Source organism: Aythya ferina, assembly GCF_964211825.1.
Source record: "Aythya ferina genome assembly, chromosome: 15".
NCBI lineage: Eukaryota > Metazoa > Chordata > Aves > Anseriformes > Anatidae > Aythya > Aythya ferina.
In genome coordinates, this window is record NC_140314.1 from 15,676,004 (window position 1) to 15,692,682 (window position 16,679).

The following is a 16,679-nucleotide window of genomic DNA, read 5'->3' on the forward strand; positions in this document are numbered from 1 at the left end:
ATTTCTTTTTACATCATGAGAGTTGATGACAACTCAGTATCTCACAGAAACCTTTCAATTCACAGCAGCTCTGAATTCTGACTTTTAACACTGTGCGATGGTTCCCATACTCCTATCAACTTCAAAGCAACCTTCAAAGCAGGTAAGATAAGCAGATCAGATAAGGACTCAGATGCTGAAAACAGCAATGGTCTTTTTTCTTTGCCAACTAGTAAGTGAAATCAGCCTGAAGGTTAGTTTCTTCTTTGGGTTCTAAGTGCACAAATGCTTCTTCCTATGTCAGCAAAATGTATTTCGTTAAACGTAAATCAAAGTTAATGTTATCTAATCACATCATATGGGAGTGCATTTCCACATCTTACTGTCTTCTCTACCAAGAATCTTCTCATATTCTTTGACAATCTCATGGCTTAAACAGAATACAACTGTTGCAGAAAGACACAGTGAGCAGGAGCGAGGCATCCTCTAAGATTGTCAGTGCTTACTACAAAAAATGGGATTAAAGTGGGTATAGACACGTCTAAGTGCCCTGCCTTGTACAAGGGGAATCAGCCAATATGTAGTGAGGCTGCGCAATTTTTCCAGCACTCTAACATAAAGGTCAGTACCAGTGGATATTATCTCAAGTCATGTGGCTTTGTTCTTAGCTAAATCAAGTCTCTGTGATCAAACATGGAGATTACAGATGTGTTGTGTTAGCTGTCTCTGATATTTGAGAGGTAAAACACAATGCAGATAAAAGGAAAAAAATAGAAGTTTTAATTACAGAGCTACCCAGGAATCTGAGAACACTAAGGAATTACAAAGTTGATGCAGTCTAATAGACAGTACAAGCAAAAAGAAGCGAACAGCATTCAAGGTCTGACTTGAAGACATAATTCAGCTTCAGCACTCCACTTTCTGAAGCAATACATCTCTCAAAAGGATTCTGTTTTTAAAGCAGCAAGCCCACAATTCAGCAGCTCCAGAGTTATCTTGTGTCTCCTCTGGTTTTCTGCCTCTCTACGTGGATCAAAGATCAATCTGCATGAAGAGCTTCCAGTGCAGCAATACTCTCCACTCCTTTCTTTTCTTCACGTTCAGACCAATTATCAATCTGATCACATCAGTCACTTTTACTTGTTTGGCTACCTAGATTCCTCCTGCTGCTGACCCTAAAAATTGTCCATGTACCCTACGTATTCTAAAGGGAACTTAATTGTGTTTCACTGGTGAGAAAGGCATCTGTTATTGCTGCTCACACGCACTTTTAGAGGACTAGAAGATGGTGCTCAACAAGTGCAATCCAGTCCAGATTTGGTCTGTGAGATAATTTTGCCTTAACTTTATCAGCGTATTATTTTCTGCATACCTGCAAGAGTTGGGGGGTTATTTTTGCTGGTGTCCTGCTAAATTACCCACTGGACCAGGGTAAAATTAATGAACCCCATAAAATTAATCTCTAGACCTTCATAAAATTGAAACAAGGAACCTAGACTTTGTTCATTCTAGGTTAATGATATCTCACAGAAATGTGGTGCCAAAATTAACAGCCTTTAGGGAGCCTCCCACTGAGCACAAAAAGGGTGCTAGACAGGAAGGGTATCAGCATAGGAGTTTGGTAGAAGTTCACTAATTCAGAGGACTCTGTCATGGTCCTGAGTGCACTGATGGTCCAAAATTACTCTGACCAGCCTCACCTTAGACCTGAACACAGCCACCTTCTGTCCACTAGTCCAAGGGCTCCCTTCAAGCTCAGGCCTGTGCCTACTGTCCTTATCTAACCTATGCTGTAGGTGTACTTGTCTTCAGTCCTGTGTCCTGCTGCTCCTGTGTCCCTGCACCTAATTCATCCCCTTCCTTTGTAGGGGACTGCTTATGAAGCCCATTACCAGGGCCCTGCTCTGCTCTCCCTGCTCCAATCTTGCAGGATTGCACCACAGTCACTGCCCTGCTGGGGTCACTTCTGCTTGTCCTCCTTCACAGATCAGACCTGCTCCTCTTCCAACACTTTTTTTTTTATATACATAAAAAAAAAGAAAAAAAGAAAAAGTCCTGGGATTTCAAAACTGAATTCAGATCTGATCTCATTAGATGAATGCATCTTTTTCCTCGCATTGAAAACTTACGCCTCTGTCCCCTTTGCCTGTTTAAATGTTTTGTTGCTACATTTCTCTGTGCTCCTTGATCCTGCAAGGCAAACTAACCTGTCTCAAACAAACCTCATTCAGTTTGCACAGATTGCACAGATCCTTCCACAGATTACCAGCTCATATTAGCCTTTCATGGACAAATCAAAAATAATCAAGACCCCACACATTTGCACTAGGCAGAATATATGGATTTTCTCAAAAAGCTCCATCTTGAACTCTGTGAACCATGGCATCCATTCTTCACTCATCACAAAACCAAGCTAAAGAGCAAACAGCAAAAAGTCACAATCTGTACCTGTTACCAGTGCGTTCCAGGCGGGGATCTTGACACATATCCAGTTCTGGTGTCGAATCTATGATGTCCTGAACATCGGACCACTCATCACTGCTTCCCATACCTAAGGAACACAATACATATGGTTTACAGTATCAGTGCTCCTTGAAGGCACTTTTTCAGCTTTGAATACCAAGGCTTCAAAACTTCATGGTTCAATGTACAAAGTGTTAAAATAGGAACAGAAAGTGGCTGATCACCTTGAGACAGAAATGCAACAGGGCTGGGAAGGTGCCTTCATGATTCATTTTAAATTTTAAAAAATAAAAAATTATTTTTTATATAGCTTCACAGAGATTACTCTAGTTATGAATTGGCACTGGCTTATTTTAATAGAAATAATTTGTCAAGATGACTTCTCAAGTCTACAACTAGTTTAAATATCCATTACAGTGAATTTTTACTTCAAAAATGTGTTGTGCAACATTTGAAATCGTCTGTTTTCTGTATAATCTATAGCTTAAAGACAATATTTGAAGAACATAGGGAAAATAAGAAACTAAAAAAATAAGAAATTAAAAAAAAGAATCCTGTTGTCAAGTTACTCATATTAGAAACCAAAATGTTCAAAAACTCAGGCTTGGACCTATTCTAAAAAAAGCAATATAAATACAGTGTCTGTTTACACATAAAATTCCCGAAGTATTGAAGACCTCATATGTAAACTATATTAGTCCCTTAACTGTTAGACATGAAATCTTTAACCTTTCCAAACTTCCTCAGCAGCCAAATATACCTAGCCCATGACACCCTGAGTGTTGATTTTACTGTTTTAGGCTGGCATTGTGGACTTGCTGGCAACAAATGTCATGTTGAAAACAAAGTCCAATGTGTATTTGTTGACAAACTAGGCATCCATACACGAATGGTTCCCCACCTCACAGAAACAGACGATTCCTTCTCTTTATTTTATAACCTGGGAAGCTTTTCTGCAAATCCCTTTTTTGTAGGTTCTGCTCTTAGACATCTGCATCACTGACAGACATTTTAATTACAGATGAAATACCTAATTAAAATTCAAGTATCTAAGTTTCTTCTCAGCATGGAGACATACTTCTGCATCACACGTGAAAAATAGTTGAAAGACTGAATATGCAGAGCACATAAGAAACATACACCTATCTGCTTTGAGCAGATTCCACAATATGATAATTTCAGCAAGAAAATTTAAACTTTCGTATACACATCCACTTTAGAGTTGCATGCATATAAAAGAGACCTGACTTGGACCCAAAAAAACTATTGATGGTAAATGACCATATAAGCACCAGCTGTAAAATTAAGGATAATTATTTATAGTGAACTTGAACTACTGCCCTCTGAACTCTGAGAAATACTGTAGGACAAACTTTTATCTGAAGAAAATTAAAACTCATCACTCAAATTTCTCCTTTCTTGCATTTCTTGTTCTAGCTTATTCTTGTTAGGTACAATTCCTGGTTTCAGCCACCAAAGACATCCATACTCAATTTCTCTTTTAATAATGCTCATAATGACTTGCATTGGCCAGGATGCACCGGAAATAACAAGGAGGTTCTCCAGGAGAATACTATGGGAGGTTTAGGCTGAATATTAGGAAAAAATTCTTCACTGAAAGGGTTATGAAGTATTGGAAGAGGCTACCAAGGGATGTAGTTGATTGACCACTCCTGGAGATCTTCAGAAAACATGCAGAGGTAGTGACATTGCTCAATGGTGGACTTGTTAGTACTAGGTTAAAGGTTGGCCCAGATGATCCTGGAGGTCTTTTCCAGACTAAATGATTCTATGATGCTAGCATCAAAACCCATTTTTTCATATGCTCCTGCACAGACTTTCTTGTTCATTTTACAGTCCCTTTGTATTTAAGCTCATGACCTGCAAAAACCAGACCACTACTCATTTCTGAAGGTTGCTGCAAATCTAAATACAATACAAGCTGGGAGGTGCTCTGACACTACATTGGTACAGCTATATTGAACAGCACTGAAAGTGGCTTTTATCATGTTATTACATCATCTTCTTTCTTTAAACAGTCTGGTGCTAAAGGCTTAGGTGATGGCTTTCTTCACAAGAAATAATTAATTCAGTTTACTGAAGCACTCCAGGAAGTGGAAAGAAAACAACTGAAACTTCCAAAGATTTCTTGTATGAGAAACAGACTAAAAGAAAGCAGCTTATTTAGCTTAGAAAAGTGGCTAGATAGGGATATAATTGCTATTCTGAAATACAGAAAGCTGTAGGGTAAACACATGGAAGGGAAAATAATTAGTTAACCCAACTGATAATTTTGGCATATGAACAACTGGATGTAAAATACTTGTGAATAAATCCAGAGAGAAAACTAAATGCAAGTTTTTAACTACTATACTGATGAGGTCCAGAAATAGTGTTCCAAAAGCTCAGACTGAGATGGGACTTACCCGTTCCTGAAAGGCGTTCAATGACATGAATTAAAGCAACTGCAGGGAACTGAGCTCAGTAATCCATTGTCATCCTGTGTATTATTTGTGAAACTATTTTTATTACTGACTTTTCAAAACTTGCGACTCAGAAAATAACTCACATCCAATTAGTGGTTTCTCTACATATCCTTCTAAGTAAGCTTGTCTCAAATTCTATACCTGTGAAGCTGATTACCCTTCAGTCTCCCAGCCTCTTCGCGTAACAGACAGACACAAGCACTGTGAAGGCAATTACTTTAACGACAAATTAAGCAAGCTCCAGCTTCCATACCTATGCTGACATTCCTCATCTCCTGTGTAACCTGGACTTCCATGTTCCGACTGTTCCGCTTTTCTCGTGTCCTCTTGTTGCCCTTGGTTGTGCCATTGTATTCACTGATGGGCTGGATGCTCTCGTTCAGGGGCGTGACAGCAGCAGAGGGCACAGATGACGTAGGAGTGTTGGACTTGGTTCCTGTGGTGCTCGGTGTGGCAGCTGCCGAGGACTGCCCAGATTCAGACATTTCATCTTGGGGGCACTATAGAAATTCCAGGACAGGGAAAGAATAAAAAGGGAAAAGCACAGGTAGATATTTCAATTAATCTCCTATTTGCTGGAATATGGCTGCCTTAAAGTATTACGGAAAATGAGTCTTGCTCACTGTGCCAACTAAATGTCCATCATTCTCTGGTGACACATAGCACTGCAACCAAAATGAAGGAGTGAGTTCCCATGCTGAACTCAGGAAGCAAATCCTACCTGTGAAAGGACTGATAACCTTCTTCTTTTACCATTTAAGACAGGTCTTCACAAGTCTTATCAGTATGTGACCTCTTCATCATGCACCTCAAGGAAGATAGCTTTATCATAACTGAAAAGCACCTGCAACTGCCACTGACTATTGTGGAAGCTGAAGGCCTTTGGCACTTGCAGTAAGCTAGGTCGGTGTTTCCCAAGACTGGAAGGCAAAATGGACTTTGCTTTGGAAAGATCTGAAGTGACCTCTTAGATGATTTGGAAGCTGTCATGACAGTAAGCAACTGAACTAACACAACCAGGATGAGAATCTCTAGTGTTGAGACAATGCCAACATATTTTTGATGCCAGACTGCAGAACCAAAGTGAATACCAAGCTGGGATAGTCTCACTTTATTAGTGGGGGAAGACCTATGTCCCCACACCACATTATGCGGAAGCTAGCCAAGCATGCCTTCAGCTTGACAACACGATAGGAACAGATGTGGGCTCCCCAGTTACAAATGACAAGACAGGATTCAGGAATTCAAAAATCAAAAGCTGACGAATCAACACAAGAGATGGATTTCCAGTGTGAAATGTACACAAATGGGTCTCAACTCTACAAACATTACAGCCCCATTTCTTGTTTAACACCTCTTGAAAAACACGGGAGACTTAAGGCTCTGTGAGGATTTTATTACTGTGCCTCTTGTTTGTCAATTAAAGCAGCACTGCTTCAAAATCAGCCAATTAATGTCTTAACCAATGCAGTGATCATTCCCAGAACCCAATGAGATCTCCCCATTCTTCACGGTAGCCTGCTCTAATTACTGCCTGCAGGGAGATGACAAAAGTAATTTTGAAAGCTATATGCGATAATGAATTGCAATTGAGTGCAGTGACATTCAGTATCTGCACACCCAGACTCAGCTATAATCTGTATGGCTTGTCTCTTCCCTCCTGTGCAACTATGAGAAAGATTCTGGCTCTGCTCAGAACCTGCTTCAAGGCCTCACAAACCTTGGAGCTGTGATGCTTCACTCATTTGTAAGTCTTGTTCTACTGTTCTAATAGTAACTGCACAACATGACAAAAAAAAAAAAAATCAAATTCAAAATGGGATGAGAGAGGTCTGAAATAAATTAACCCTTTGCAGCCTTTTTTTTTTAAAAAAAAAAAAAAATCTGGAATCTTATTAACATCTTCCTTTACAGACTGGCCTCTGTATGCTGATCTTAAAATAGCCTTCTATACATTGTACTGTAGAGGATTTACATTGCATTTGCACACTTGTATCAGAAATTAAGGTTTCTTAAAAAATATGCTACCATTGAATACTATCCACGTTTTGTTTAGTTTCTGCACTGTCAGTCTGAATAGCCCCCATATTCCCACATGGATGTTCAAATCGTCTCCCTGCACATTTGCTGATTTTACCGTCAAAACTGTGACTGAGACACTTTACTTAGGCTGCTACAGGTGGAAACCACACTTCCCACATGTACTTCATATTCTTGTTTTGTGAGCTACTTTTCTAATATGTAAAGAAAATAATAGGAAACTTGTTTTTTAAGAAAAAAATATGATCCAGTAAGCCTTATAATACTTCAACTGCTATTTGCCTGTTGTGCTTTCTACTGTACAAAGGGACAAAGAGTACCAATTGTAAACTGTAATCATAAAACCTCTTCCCTCCCCTCCCCCCAAACAAAACTTCTTTTGGATGAATGGATTCAGAGATCTCCTTGTATGCACTGTAAGTCTGTAAGCATAACCAAAGTCCTTGAGGATCTTAGCACTGTAAAAGAGACACCCAGATGGGTCAACATGTCATTCCTTGATCTTCAGAACTAGATGTTGTTCAGAAATCCTACACTATTATTGTCTATGCTATATACAGTGCTATTTATACTGGATATTTATCCTGTAACTTCTTGTTTATTGACATAATCTTTCCCTTACCCGGAATACACCCAAGTGAGTAATTACCCTGGCCTTTCATTTATTTTTGGTTATACATCTGAATTTTATATTTATCTAAAGTACGTTCTTTATCAGCCTACCAGCCTGCCCTGGAGAAATTCATCTCAAATGTAAACACTACAAAGACACTCCTCTTCACAGTCCAGAAGGTCTATTAAACTTCACTGGTATCCTCCTTCTATTGTCCTGATTGCTCCATTAATGCTAAATATTCCACTAACCATACAGGTCTCCTCTGCAGCCTAGGAGGCATTCTCCATAACCCATAGCTCACACAAAGAATACTCTCCACAACCACCACTTACCTACAGCCATACCTGTCAACCTCCTAAACATCAAATGTGTAGTAGTGACCTCCAAAATGCATTGCAAAGGCCCAACATTCATAGCAGTCATATGTCACCATGAGTAGCCACAATTGTATGGTTATAACACTGAAAGCATAGTACATAAAAACAAAAACGTTAAGGACTTTCAACTCCAAATTATTATATAAAATAAATGTACAACTGAATCTAAAAGTAAAGTAATAAAAACAGCAGCTTAAACAGAAAATAGTAATAAAAAGTAGAAAAGGACACTTAAAACATAAGTACAGTATGGCCCCATGAAATAGAAAAACTAGTCAGAAGAGTCAGGATATACAGATTGGGAAGGTGAGTTACATGTGTGCAGTCAATGTCAACAAAATATCAAGAGCAGCTGAAGAGGCAAAGAGTATACGAGCACTACTGCTGAGATTTCAGTCATGCAGAATAGTTGAGAAATAGCACTTCAGTCAGAGTAAGTAGCTTGCACAAGAAAAGTTCTGCATTCCAAATTGCAAATCTAGCAAGTCAGTTAATCACTCCCTTTAATTATTCACAGGTTTGTTCCATACTCTTAGGAAATCCACCATAACACATTAACCATCCAAGTCTTCCATAGCCCAAGCTCTCTATCTGCAAACTACCAGCTGTCCTCCTTCAGACCTGCTGATTTTTTTTTAACAAGCACCAAAAAAAATCCCAGCACTACCCATCAGACACATGTAGTATCTGACTTCAATAGCATAGTACTACCTCTGCAACCAGAGGTAGTACCTCTCCTAGTACAGCAGGTAGTACAGTTTCCTGTAACCAGAAATTGACTTTTTGTCTGACACCACCAAGAATAAATTACTAAATGATCAAAGCAGTAACCCTCCATTATCTGAACTTGGAAATCAAAGCTTACAATTTATTTGCATTCCTGTTGTATTCTCCTGCAATGGAGATGCCGAGTTATCAATGAGATCCACTCAACTATCACTAAAAAGCTTCCAGAAGCTCTGCAAGGGCATGGCTTAAAGAATTATGCCTTCAGAAGTCTGGAAGGTGGATCTAACCCCAGCTTCCTACCAACTCTCCTATAAAAACTTATGACTGCCACACATGCCTCATCACTAGAGAGCTCAAGAGCATGTCCATACCATAGCACTGACTGGAGACCATAGCACTGACTGGAGACCCCAAGGAACAGACTCCTTCCAGAACTAGAAGTATGGTCTCTGTACATTTTGGTTGCTGCATGCATCCCTGCAGCAGTGGTGTGTTGGCACAGCACTAGTCTGTCTGCAGTAACGCATTCATACCATATCTTAATTTCCTCATCCTTGATTATGCTATTGCTCCATGGCAATGCTACCTATTAATTATAGGTAGAGTCTTCAGAAACGACTGTAGGACCTAGCAAGCATTCTGGAAGTTGCTACATTTCCCAAGACTCTGTGCCTTTAACACTACAGCAAGGGTTCGGTTTCAAGTCCTATCCAAAGATCTTGATTTTGGATTTCCAACTTCTGCAACGGCAGAGGCTTGACACAGTGCTAAGCTCTGTGCTGTGCTGGGCCTGGCTACTTTCCATTGCCTGTGTCAAAAAAAAAAAAAAAAAAAAAAAAAAGAAGTTGCTAAAGTTGCTGCTTCGTGTTCTATGTAATTGAATTTGTCAGAATTTCTTGAGCTATGCATCAAGGAGGCCACTTGGATGTAAACAGTGTAAGTCTAGAGCAATGGACTAGATGTGTGAGAAACCGAAGAGCTTTAAGCACAGTGCAGGACCTGGGCATACAGAGCTTTTAGTATCCCTTTTTACCAAACACAGGAAGGCCAGAACAGCGATAAGTCAAGAAGAACAAACAATGAAGAGCAAGTGCAACCCAGTCCCTGGCCCCAGCTGAGGTACAAAAGCACTGGTCTTATTGAGGGGGAGAGAAGGGTCAGGTTTCATCATTTCCTCTCCCAACTAAGACAAAAAAGGTGTAGGATTTATCTTCTCTAAATTACTAACTGCCTCCCCACACATTCCTTTCAGCTTCGGGCCAGCCAAGTAAAGGAGATTAACACTGATGCAAGGTGAAAAAAGAAGCATGAGGAGCTATATTAAATCCCTCCCATACTGTATGCCAGATCTGTGAAAGGATATCCTCCCACCTACAGTACAGCTACCACCGGAGTAAATGCACAGCAGGAAGAGGCTGCAAAGGGTTATGGACACGGATTTATCTCCACCTTAATGAAAACATGGGATGCTATTGACAGTGGAAGAGTGGGAAACCCTTGCTCCGTGATGGTCTATAAAACCTTGTAGCTGGAGTTGGACTGCAGCTGGCCGAGGTCACTCAGGTGCCAGTGGTCCAGTGTTGGGACGATCTTGGCCCCTATCTGCCCACGTACCATGCCATCCGCGAGGGGGAAGACATTCAGAGAGTTAGGACGTTCCTTCCTGCTAAACAGAGAAACAGAGAGAGAGGGAAAGCCAATCTGTTAGCTGCTTACAAGGGTCTTACACAAAAGAAACAACACACCAGCCTATGTGAAATAATTATCATTAGAAACTGAGTCACACTCCTCACTTAGCAGCTGTGTGGATTCCCAACCCCACACCTCCAAAGGGTTGTCTGTTCAGACCCAGGGTGTCTATTGGTAGAGCCATGAATCTTCCTGGGGAGAGTCTAAGAAGGCAGAGGCATTCAAATGACCAAAACAGGCAAAAACAACTTCACTATCAGTATAAAATATTGTGGGGAAATGTAAAATGCAGAGAACTGAGCTGATTTAAGCCAGTGTATCCTCTGAGAAATGGAGGTGCTGTGAGCTTCAGTAGACAACTCCCACAAAAAAAAAGAAAAAAAAAAGAAGATCCCAAAGATTCTAGAGATGTCATCACTGAAACAGGAAAGAGGCTTAAGTGAGACATCTACGTGTCACTTTGTATATTCCACCCCAAATCTGATTTGCACCAACAGCAGAAATCAGTGGGTTTTGGATCACTTCAAATATTAAGCAAGACAAGTAATACTTGGACTCTCTGATCCCCTCTCCATATCCAATTATAGCTCACTGAAAATTCAGAATTTAAAGGAAGTTATAAATGAATTCATATGGCCAGATGTCTGTAACTGCATTCTCTTCAGCCCCCTCCTTTATTGCAAATGTAGGTGATTAGCTAGCTTGGATCTGATTCTGAATATACAAGCTGGTACACGTTTTGAGACCAAGTTCTAGTGGGAAAAAACGTAGAGCAATCAGTAGAAGTGGAAAAGGCTGAAACAGCATGCTGAAACCAGCATCCACTTTCATGCCGGAGGCGCAAGACCGTGGGGACAGACCACAGCTCCGCTTAGTGCATCGCCCCAGCAGCCTCTGCTAGCTGGACTAGTGGCCTTTGAGATGAACTGAGCTGATCCTGTGTGGCATTAACCCAAAAAGAGTTTAAGTGATGGTTTGTCACCTACTCCTGGATAGGACTATTCACACTTCACTGCAGGTTTCTGCTTTCTGGTGCAGAGAGTGATGAAATCTGCCATTCTGTACACCAGCATTTATAACAATAGACCTTTATGTACCTTTCTTTAACGATACTCAGCACTGGTTTAAATTGCTATGCAAAAAATGTTTGGCTGTGCATAAAGTAGTCAGCTCAAACTGCCCAACTGCCAATGTTAAGGCTTGGAAATCAAAGAAGGAAGGTGTCTAATCAGCACTGACACTCCAGAAACAGGGTACCAGTGAGCATCTCCTCAAAAGACAGAGATGTGCTCCCCTTCCCCATCAGGCTCCAAGCCAACGCTGTGCAGTGGTGTTCCTAGACACAGAAATAATTTTTGCTAAGACTCAGCTAAGCCACAACCACTTCATCACAGGGTGGGACTGGATGACTTCCACAGCTCCCTTCCAACCCAGCCTGCTCTGTGATTGTGATCTGTGACTGTGGACAAAAGGACTGCAGCAGCACCTAAGGCCACCCCAGGGCTTACTCACACACACTGACACGGGCTGGGGCACAAGCCAGCTCATTTATGAAGAAAGAAAGTGAAATGTCTAACAGAATAGAAACGTGTGGAGAAACCAAATAGCCCAGCCTTTCCATTCTCAGCAACAGAGCATGCTGCTCCCTTGTGCCACTGCAGCTTCTGCTGAGGAGTAACTGCTTGCCGTGGCCCATCTTGGGAGGGAAGAGAAGGAAGAAAGGTGTTTTCAGTGTTGTCCAGAAAGGATATTTGGAATGCACTTTTCCTAAGAATCTCCATTAACATTTTCTCCTTAAAATCCTAAAGGTTCATATATGGAAGTTTCATAGATAAACCCTCTTACAAAAGCAGCACATGTATGTGAATTTTAAAGGAACACAGATCACAGACATTATCTGGCTGTATTCACTTTTGCTTATAGAGAACACACTATTGCAGTTTGCCCAAATACTGATTTATCACCTCCATCCTGCCATTTACTCCTGCTCCTAATAAGTCAGGATGCAAGATTTGTGACAAATCCCATTTACCTCTGAATGGCTTCCTGCATTTATCTCTCCTTATCCTACCTCTGACATTGAAACTCCGAACAGTTTCAAACAGCTGTTTTAAATTTATAAATAACATGCTAGGGAAATTTTTCCCCTTAAATGAAATATTCACGCTGGCACTGTACCCATGAAAAGTATCATCAATTATACACAAGAGATTGTTAAACGACTCAAAATTAAAAATTAGAGCTTTATGCCACAAAGACAAAATTCCTACTTTGACAGTTAAAGACATAACTTCTGAAGGGTCCCAAAGATTCTACCCTTTGTCAGTTAGAAAAAAATATATTTCAGGCCATTTTCTGAGCTGCTTTAACTATTAGTTTTTTATCTTCCTTCTTTCTTCAAGTTAGAAGGGTGGTCCTAAGGGATTCATTCTTCACAGCTGTATGTAATTGGAGAAAAGTCCCTAACGCTCTAAAACATTATTTAAAATAATTTATTTCTACAAAACAAGTGGTACAGTTAGACTATCTAACAATATGCTATAAACGCTTTTGTGATTAGAGTGGTATGTCCTAATGTGGCAACACTGCCATATAAGAAATACCAGCCATCCCAAACATGCTGACACAGATATTGAATTATACTTCCTCTTCAGGTAAGCTTTATTAGATTTCTTTTGCGAGCCCCCAGCTTGTTTCTACATTCTTATGAAAACACATTTAACATGCTAGGAAATGTAGCACCATGCTAAACAAAGAACAGAGGTATGAAGTCCCAGCAGCAGCAGAAGTTGTAGGATCTTCAGGAAGGTTGCATCAGTTTTAATGTAGACTGTTAGGAGAACTGCATTCCAAATTTCCTTTCTGAATTTTGTTGGAAACACTTTCCAGCCTCTTCTGCATCTCCCAGAGAAGAGCAAAAACTGCTAACTTAAGCTTTGCAGTACTGGGGCTGACTTTGCCAGTCTTCAAAGAAGTTTAGAGTATCCTCAAGGTTGGCATAAATTCTGAGTGCTCACTACAACCCTTTGTACCTTTACACACCTAAGCCTTTCTGGTACAGGGGGACTCAACACTTGGTTAGTTCCACTTCATGTTACAAGATAAACAGCAAACACCTCTACAGAGGTTTGCAGTAGCCAAAACCTGGGTGAGAATGCTCCTTCAGTAACATCCTACAGCTTATAAAACTTAACAAAACAAAGTTTGTCAACATTTAAAAATAAGAACTGCCCTCTTTGTAGGCTAAGGGGGCACAGAACTCACTGCCTAGCCCAGAGTCAGATGTGCTTTCTGAGAGTTACTAATGACATACATTTTCTGCCCTGCTTAGAACATATGCGTATTTTGTACTCTTTCAATAAAATAAGGGAGAAAATAAGTTCTGGGAAGTGAAGTGTAAATATCCAATCGCACAAGGCTGATCCTGTTTTGGTACAAGCTTCTTCTTGATGTGGCAGCTTGTTGCCCTCCGTTTGCATCAGTTAAGGGAAGTGGCACACATGAGCAAGTCTAATGCAAATGTCAGTAAACAAAGAGGGCAAACAGGCCAGAACAGTACATTTCCAGCACCACACCACTGCCACTCAACTGCAACCTCCAAAACCACGATTAACAAAATTAAGGTGCAACAATAGAATTTACCTTTTCCTCCATGACTGGCGATGACTGCAGTGACAAACATAACAGCCAAAACACAGCAGCAATCACACAAAAAGCAAGACAAAAAGAAAGAAAGAAAGAAAGAAAAACAACTATTAGAGAACAAAGGTCATGCAAACATGCAGCCCTACAAGAGACAGTGTAAAGAGACAGTGTATGCATGCGCCCTAAATCGCGCTATGTGAAGGTGTGCAACACACTCTTTACCCTCTCAGGTGGCAGTAAATACCCCAAAAGTTCTCACACAAACTTCTCTCAAGTGACAGACAAACACACTTTGGGTACGTATGGTCTTACGCAAATATGCACCTTCAGAGCCTGCCATACATAAAACACCCAAGCACATTCATGGATGAAAATAGGAAATGATACCTGTATCTTCCCCAAATCAGTGCACCAACAAACACAAATAGTGGTGTTCGTCCACACACAGCTGTGCGGTGACACAAAAACACATCTTTAAATGCTTGTGCCCAACAGGTAAACGCAGCACATGCTTGAACAGTGCAAAGCTTGAAATGAAGGAACAAGTCCCACTTCCCACTGGTTGTTCCTACAAACTCAGATAAAGGCCTGTCAGGGACTTTCACAGAAATACAGTGCTGCTTTTTTTTTCCCCTCTTCCAAGAGACTAGCAATATGCCACACTTCAAAGCATTCATCCAATACAAAGAAGCAATTCCTGAAAATTCTTGAAAATGAAACTTTTGCCCTTCAACCCTTAGAATGGTGGCCCTGCAGGTAAAACCAACAATGCTTTTCGCTATCCATCTCTTTCACTGAATGATGACATAAAGTCACAATTAATTTTAGCTTATTTGAAAATTCAGGAAGGGAAATCTCATTAAAACCAATTTCTACTGCGTACTCCAATCCAAACTTGGCAGGTGCATACGCATAGTGCCTATTTAAGGAGGGAGGCCCTGAGCATGCTTTTGCCTACAGCACCTTTAGATTTTATCATCTAAGTAACTGCACAGATATATTCTTATTTACAGAAGGATAAGTGGGAAGGGAAACAAGCCTAACCTACTCATACCATTACAATTGTGACCAGGATTAGACTGGGGCAGTTGTAAACAAAAAAAGTAGTCTGATGAGGATGTCTTTATGAACATCTGCTCTCACACTCAGAAGAGCACCTATAATCTACTGGCTCTTTTTATACCATGTCTCCTCTTTCTAGAAGAGGAGGAGAAGAGACCCATCATACCCATCTCTTTTACCTAGAGACGGTACTATCTGTCTTTTGATATTTTTCCTACATAGATTTTTATATTTTGGACAGTTCATTTGGATATTAAGTATAATCTGCAATCAGGCAATGGCTAGGATGCCAGACACCAAACACTGTCGTCTGTAATTGTTTTTGTTCTTCTAAACCATTCTCTGTTGGGACACTGATTTATTGGTTTGCAGAAACATAGTACTGAGCACTTACTATTTAGACCACTGAACAACTACCACAACCTTTATTTCATCCTCTCTAGAAGGAATACTGTAAGATCCTATTTTCTGAAAGGACTATTTGATCCTCAGAAGAGGAAGGGTAATTAACTGTGGCTTTCCTTCCTTTACATACACACTGTAAAAAGGTTTTGGTAGCCTTACAAATGAGATGATAAATACCTTATCAACCAAATAAATGAAGGATCTCTTTTTGAGGTACCAATATACATGTATTCCCGCTGCAAATTATTCTTGCAGCCAAGCCTACAGAAGTATTTTTAATTGATAGCGAATGTAATGAAGTAACACTACTCACTGTTGTTTGTTTTTGTTTTCCCCTGGGGGAGCTTGAGTCATGCAGCAATTGTGATTTAAGTACAATTGTCATTTTAGAAAAACAGATCCAGAGAGAAGGCATGTGCAGTTGACCAAATTTCAAGTTTTGAAATGCTTGGGATTTCCAAGACTATGGAAAGAGCTCATCCAGACCAGAATGCTCCTGGTCCAATTCCTTATAGATCTGATTAAGAACTGCACTATAAATCAGAGAGCACATGTAGAAGAAAAACTAGATGAGTCAGTCTGCCTTTCAAGTTGAGGTAAAGGCTGTTTAAAACCATGATCTTGCTCCCCCAAGATGTTGCTGAATCTTCTCTGTCTAGTGGATGGCAGGGTAGCTGTGCTTCTCTTCACAACAAAAGAAACAGAAGCACATGTGGACACTTTACTTCCAGCTACACTGTGCCATGTCTGCTCAGCAGCTCACAGCCTACCCAGTCTCCACCTGAGACATGGAAAGAGTAGCAAGATACAGATGCAGACATCAGCACGGCTGCTCTTTCTGTAAAATGTCCATGAATTTCAGATGGGCAAGCTCAGCTGGACTGAAAATGTGAGAAACAATCAGCAGCCAATAACACAGGCTCGAGCGAGGATCTCAGTGAAGAAGCATTTTTATTTGCAATTGCAATGGCAGGCATCCTGCAAGGAGGAGCGTGCTGCAGGAATGCATCATAACCTTATATCCCCTATTACCTGACGCTTGATTCCTCCCATTTCCTCACTGGTGGAGTACTACAACATACTAGACTCTTTTTACTATGCTATGTGTGTACAATTTTATTTGGCCAACCTTTAATTTTTCCTTTCTCCCTTTTTATTTTTAATTCTCTCACGACTGGAGGGGCCTGT

At 40.4% G+C, this 16,679-nt stretch overlaps 1 protein-coding gene across 20 annotated transcripts in view; it reads right to left on the reverse strand.

Moving 5' to 3' along the window:
* The window catches only part of MAPK8IP3 (mitogen-activated protein kinase 8 interacting protein 3), a 68,962-nt gene that overhangs the window by 34,487 nt on the left and 17,796 nt on the right, over positions 1 to 16,679 (reverse strand). For 10 of the 20 annotated variants that reach the window (XM_084536973.1, XM_084536987.1, XM_084536976.1 and 7 more), the window contains exons 5-8: positions 14,022 to 14,045; positions 10,212 to 10,356; positions 5,182 to 5,428; positions 2,428 to 2,530 (exon numbers count right to left, since the gene is read on the reverse strand). In XM_084536973.1, the coding sequence (XP_084393099.1) occupies positions 2,428 to 2,530; positions 5,182 to 5,428; positions 10,212 to 10,356; positions 14,022 to 14,045 (519 nt within the window). The other 10 variants (XM_084536982.1, XM_084536990.1, XM_084536984.1 and 7 more) reach the window with 8 other exon arrangements.